Source organism: Schistocerca piceifrons, chromosome 2, assembly GCF_021461385.2.
Source record: "Schistocerca piceifrons isolate TAMUIC-IGC-003096 chromosome 2, iqSchPice1.1, whole genome shotgun sequence".
In the NCBI taxonomy this organism is placed as follows: Eukaryota; Metazoa; Arthropoda; class Insecta; order Orthoptera; family Acrididae; genus Schistocerca; species Schistocerca piceifrons.
This window is the reverse complement of record NC_060139.1, coordinates 945,671,804-945,678,262: the sequence shown is the minus strand read 5'-3', so window position 1 is coordinate 945,678,262 and position 6,459 is coordinate 945,671,804. Positions and strand designations below refer to the sequence as shown.

Sequence of the window (6,459 nt, the reverse complement as noted above, 5' to 3'; positions counted from 1 at the left end):
CCACAAACCAATCACCACCATCATCTGCCCTCTACTAAAACTGCATAAACTACCACTGCAGATGACTTATACAAATCAAACAAACTTTCACATTCAAAGCACGAGCCTAACATCACCCTCACATGACCCTGACCCATTAAATCAAACTAACTTTCGCATTCAAATCACATGCCTATCATCATCCTCATATGACCCTTATATAAGATCTCAAAACAAATGTGCAGTACTCAAAGCCTCAAGTGACCCAAGTTAATGATGACCACAGTTACTCGATGAGTAAACCTGAGAATGTCTCCGTAGAGTAATGTTACCATAGTTAGATATTATTTCTGATTACAAGGATACTAAAAGTTTCTGTGCATACAAGCTACAACAGGAGCTGCCTTGTTCAGCAAGTAAATTTCATTATCCACACCAAATATGCTTCACAAGGATAATTACAAACAGTTTTGCCTGTATAGCTCTTCTAAAACAGTGAACATCAAAATTAGTAAAATTGAAAGAGCAATTAAACATAATATTGTGCTCGACATGAAAAACACACTACTCGAGTCAATAATTACAATTTTTAGCCACGTTTCTAAGAATAAAACAGATAAAAAATTCACTATAAATGGATTGAGCAGATGCTCAACATATCCTTTGCCAACAGTGAACTGTACAAAATATCACAAACTCTGAGGAAAACACACACAAACCTGTGCTGTGCCTCTACAGAGTGCCAGCTGAACACAAAATGTCAGGAGCACAGTTCCACAAGTGGACTAGAGTAGGCTGGGACTTGACGGGTGAGGTGGGTAGAGGGAGAGAGGTGAGAGTGAGAAATAAGGATTCAGGGTTAGTAGCTGGCAGCTCAGAAGGAGATAGTTTCCTGGCTCAGAAAGCGTGAGGGAGAGGTGGTAGGTGAAAAGGCTAAGTATGTGATGCATGAGTGTTGGAGCTGGTAGAGAGTAGTGAACAATGAAGGTCACATGGAGAGGTGAATTGGGAGGGATGACAGGATCAGGAAAGGGAAAGTCATATGGTGCAGGGTGTGGGAACTGTTTGTTAATGGAGATTGACACCAAGATGGCTCCAGGAGTGAGGGATTTGTTGCAACAATAACTCCTATCTGCATAATTCAGGTAATGATGAAGAGTAGGCTGACATTTAAGAGTTGTATGGAAGCATCAGTGTGGAAGAAGTGTAATACTGAAATACTGACGAATGATGAGACCCACTTGAGCTCACTTGAAGATGCGCGGATGAAGTGGGAGACACATATGTTGGATAGACAAACATAGGTAGAAGGAAAGTAATTGTGAAGAAGCCTTGGGTAACAGAAGTAATGATCAAAGAAAAATGAAAGCACAAAAATGGTCAGGTAAAGAAAGGAACACAACAATAAAATCACTTCTGGACATTTGGGAGATCAAAGGTGAAATGGCTAGGAAAAAAAAAGAAAAAAAATTGTCAGGACTGACTCAGCATACAGAAAAGTAAAAACAGCTTTCAATGAAATAAAGAGTAAGGGTGGTAACAGTAACAGTCCAATAGGAATTTCACTGTGAAGTACAGAGAAGACAGCAGATTGGGGGACGTAGTATACTGAGGGCCTCTACGATGGGGAGGTCTCATCTGATGACTCGACAGAAGAAGAAATCGGAGGCAATGTGCGAGATGTGGGGGATCCAGACTCAGAATTTAAAAAAGCTCTAGAAGACTTGCAATCAAATACGGTAGAGGGTCTAGATAACATTCCATCAGAATTTCTAAAATCACTGAGGGAAGTGACAATCAAATGGCTGTTGAAGTTGGTGTGGAGAATATATGGGACTGGCGATGTACCATCAAACTTTTGGGAAAATATCATCCACACAATCCAGAGGTAGCAAGGGCAGTTAAATGCAAGAGCTATCACACAATCAGTTTATCAGCTCACGCAACCAAGATGCTGACAAGAATAACATACAGAATGGAAAAAATGGAAGGTCTGTTAGATGACAATCAGTTTGGCTTTAGGAAAGGTAAAGAAACCAGAGAGGCAGTCCCGACATTGCGCTTGATAATGGAAGCAAAACTGAAGAAAAATCAGAACATGTTCATAGGACTCGTCAACCTAGAAAAAACATTTTGACAATGTAAAATGGTGTAAGATGTTTGAAACTCTGAGAAAAATAGGTGTACACTATGCGGAAAGATTGGATTAAAAAGGGTGCAAGACAGGGATGCAGTCTTTTGCCCCTACCGTTCAATCTATACATCGAAGAACCAAGGACAGGAATAAAAGAAAGTTCAAGAGTAAGATTAAAATCCAGGGTGAAAGAATACCAATGACAAGATCCACTGATGAGATTACTATTCTCAGTGAAGGTGAAGAAGAATTACAAGATATGTTGAAGGGTTGATCAGTTAATTTAGGGGAGGGGACCAAACATCTGTTGAATGGAATGAACTGTCTAATGAGTATAAAATATGGACAGACAGTAAGCTAGAAAAAAGTAATGAGAAGTAGCAGAAATGAGAACAGAGGGAAACTTATCAAAACTGGGGATCACAAACCAAAGGAATTCTGCTACCTTGAAGGCAAAGTAATATATGTATGAACAGAGCAAAGATGACATAAAAAGTGGACTAACAATGGCAAAGAAGTCATTCCTGACCAAGACAAGTCTACTGGTGATGAAAATAGACCTTAATCTGAGGAAGAAATGTCAGAATGTACATTTGGAACACAGCATTGTGATAGTGAATTGTGGACAATGGGAAAACCAGAATAAAAGAGCTCTGAAGCGTTTGAAATGTGGTGGTACAGAAGGATGCTGAAAATTAGGTGGACTGATAATAAACCAAGTGGTTCTCTGCAGAATTGGTGAACACAAGGAAAACAATGACAAGAAGGGACACGATGACAGGACACATATTAAGACCTCAGTGAATAACCTCCAAGATACTAGATGGAGCTGTAGAGGGTAAAAACTGAAGGGGAAGAACGATGCTGGAATACATCCAACAAATAACTAAGGATGTATGGTGCAAGTACTACTCTGAGATGAATAGGTTGAGATAGCAGGGGGATTTGCAGCAGGTCACATCAAACCAAACTGATGAAGGAAAACAGACAATCAGTCCAATGTCCATCAGAATGAACGGCCACTGCCAAGAACACAATAAACCACCTGTTGGCACAACATACAGCAGGATACAACATGCAGCTGGGTACAACATGTCAATTTCAATAGCTGCTTCATATCCCAGGTCATCTGCATCCTTCCCTCCACCATCAGCTGTTCTGAACTATGCAGATGGGAGTCATTCTTGGAACACACCCTCCAACCCCAGAACCATCCTCACAACAATCTCTGTTAACCAGCTGTCCCCACAACCTCCACCAGCTTCCTCTTCCCGTCTTATTACCCCTCTCCATTCACCTCTTTACATCACCTTCATTGTGCACCGCTCACCACTGGCTCCCACACCTATGTAACACATATATCACACACGCAACTGCCACCACTCCTTCCCACATTCCTCACTCGTGTGTGTGTGTGTGTGTGTGTGTGTGTGTGTGTGTGTGTGTGTGTGTGTGTGTGGTGTTATTCCTATAGTGTTCTCACCAATTGTTTTGTGTGCAATGAGAGTCAGTTGGGAGGGGGGGGGGGGGGGCTGCTCCTTAGGGATACCATAAAAAAAAATCCTTAACTTCTGATTACTTTACAACGAAATTACAAATAATTGTAGGAACAACAACATCTCTTTTATGAAGTCTTCTCTTAAATGAAAAGTTTCAGGAGTTATTCATTATTATTAAATGGGAAAGACCCACTGAATGTCACAATGAACAGATCGGCCATGTATTCATGGAACATTATTGCTAAAAGAGGAAATGGCAGTGTGAATTTCAACAAGCTATAAGATACAATTACCACACTTTTTACAGCAAGGATTACAAATTTCAACTCATCATTTAAAAATCTTCTGATAATAATGCTGAAATTAAGTTTCCAAGTTATAATTATGTTAGTTCAAATAAGAAGATGATGAACTGGTACAGTCAGGAACTATATCAAATAGTGAAGATACAATCCAATTAATATTTTTGAGAAATCAGGACAAAAAGGTGAACAGAGTTGCTTCTGTTGTTCATAATACTTACGAGCTTTTACCAAGATAAATATTTACATAAATTGTATACGATTTGCACCATTGAAGAGATGTTGTATGATCTTTGCTCTTATTTTTACATATAAAGTAGCCTATGGCTTAACATTTTTCTGAATGTACATGCTGTGGGGAAATAGTAAGAAAATATAATGTGAAATATGGAAGTTTGAATATAACTACAAAAACAAGAATAATAATAGGCTTGAATCAGGTGCTCGGTGACTCACAACGAGGCAGTTGATGCAGGACTTAAAATTTTCCTTCTTCACCTCCTGAATAAATCAGTTTATTAGAATGTTTCAGACTACACAGAGACAACAAAAATATTGAGACTAGGCCTACTACATCTGATATAGGGCTAAGATTTTGTAAGAGAAAAAACTGAATAAAATGGGTCTCTCTTACAAAGCAAGTCATCTGTAGTCTAAAAGTTTATAACAGACTGAGAAATCTTAGAGCAGCTTTCTGAATCTTTGTTATCTGCATTGATACTTACAATATACCAATTCAGTAAATGCAAATATTATTGCTCCACAATTTGTGGCAAACCAACACTGATTAATATGTCTACGCTTTTACACAATTTTTAGCATTGTATGCTGGATGGAGCATTAACATTTGTACAAAGAAACATAACTTTAGTAATTAAAAATATCACAGCCATTGTAACATGCACATATTTTTATCTTTGGGGTTGAACAGAAACCAGCAATAACAATCAAACACAAATCCGTACCACTGGGAAAAAAGGTTGGGACAAAACTGCAGTTCATGCTAGCAAGAAAATATAGCATATTATCTTCTTCACATTTCTTTATTTTTATAAATGTATACTGTAAACTGACATTTTATGCAAAAATGACCGTATAAAATGAATATGTTATATGTCATTTTAATTTATTGTTTCCAAAACACTTTAGCAACATTTAACCCTACAATGTGGCAGTTAAGTAGACTATCTGCATTAAAACTGTGCAGCTGTAACAAAATATAGGAACATTACTTGCAGATATTCTGCAGCTCCAATGTGTAATGTTTTCTCACAGTACTAAAATTTAATACTTCATTACCGTACATAACTCTGCAACTTGTCAATTCAGTAAGCTTCTTCAAAAAATCTCCACAAATAAAGCTTATAACACATATATACAATACATACAACTTATTTTGGAATATCCTGCGGCTCCTTCAATTTATAATGAGTTCTTTTCTGTGCTGGTCGTTGAAGCGGATGCGCAAGAAGCTTAGCCATATGGTCATGCAATTTCGTTGCATTTCTGAGGACATCATACACATAGGAGAGTTCCTGCTCATCTAATCCATCTAAAACACTAAATGCTTCTTCACATTTATTGTCCTCTGAAGGCTGTTCATGTATATACAGAATATCCAATGTAAAATACGGAGATGATGTAAGGACATTAAATGACTCTCGTCCTTGTCTAAATTCTGGGACGCAGAATGACCGGCTATATAACAAAATTACTCTCACCGAGTATGGTGGGCAAAGTTCTGGATTATTGGCATGAGGTGCAGGAAGTTTTACATTTCGTTTTATAACGTCGAACAATGACGTAAGATTGAAAGTTTCATTTTGTGTGGTTTCACTCAAACCCTCCAGTATGGATATGATTTCCTTTGGATTACTACAAAAATCACTTAGCCACACCGCTTCATCAGTCTTTAACACAACTAACGCAAACTCGTGTTCAAGGCTTATGATGTTTTTACTATACAAAAATATTTCTGTCACCCTCTTGACCATATACAAGGGGGAAAACTTCGATCCTTGTCCTAGTTTAAACGGAGTATAATCAGGATCTTCCGCTAAATCAACACATAACACTATTTTTTCTGGGCAGCTGACAGCTGGAAATTTTAATATCTCGCAGTCATCATCTGTTACACCGTTATTTACATCATCAACACACCGTCCGAGTTGGTTCATTTCGTTGCACGGTGGACCGGGGGAAGAATCGTCACTTGAAGAACCGCGAGAGGTCGATGTGTTATTAACTAAGGAAACACTAGAATTCTCACTTCCACATGCGTGATCTCCATCCATTGTCACAAAATTTTACTTGATCTACTTCCCTCGTTTATCTAAGTCAAAACCACACGGCACACAAATTCATACAACCAACTCATTTTCATTCAAAGATTACAATCGACTTGCAGTGATCACCGATTTGAAATCAGTAGTTTAACATTACATGTTAGGTCCAAGCGGCAATAATATGTTTAGCTCCGCACATAACGATATTTTTCTGTGCACATCATATTTTTGAGCCTCCGTCACAACTAATAAATTAATGG

The 6,459-nt window shown here is 38.2% G+C and overlaps 1 protein-coding gene across 1 annotated transcript; it reads right to left on the bottom strand.

Moving 5' to 3' along the window:
- Positions 1-4,935: 4,935 nt before the first annotated feature.
- On the bottom strand, positions 4,936-6,412 carry LOC124776925 (BRISC and BRCA1-A complex member 1-like). Its single transcript, XM_047252143.1, has one exon. The coding sequence runs from the start codon at positions 6,206-6,208 to the stop codon at positions 5,306-5,308; it is 903 nt and encodes a 300-aa protein (XP_047108099.1). The 5' UTR covers positions 6,209-6,412; the 3' UTR covers positions 4,936-5,305.
- Positions 6,413-6,459: the final 47 nt, after the last annotated feature.

What these genes read in the sequence shown, in the direction of transcription:
- LOC124776925 (XM_047252143.1), bottom strand. Translation starts at nt 6,208, where the DNA reads ATGGATGGAGATCACGCATGTGGAAGTGAGAATTCTAGTGTTTCCTTA.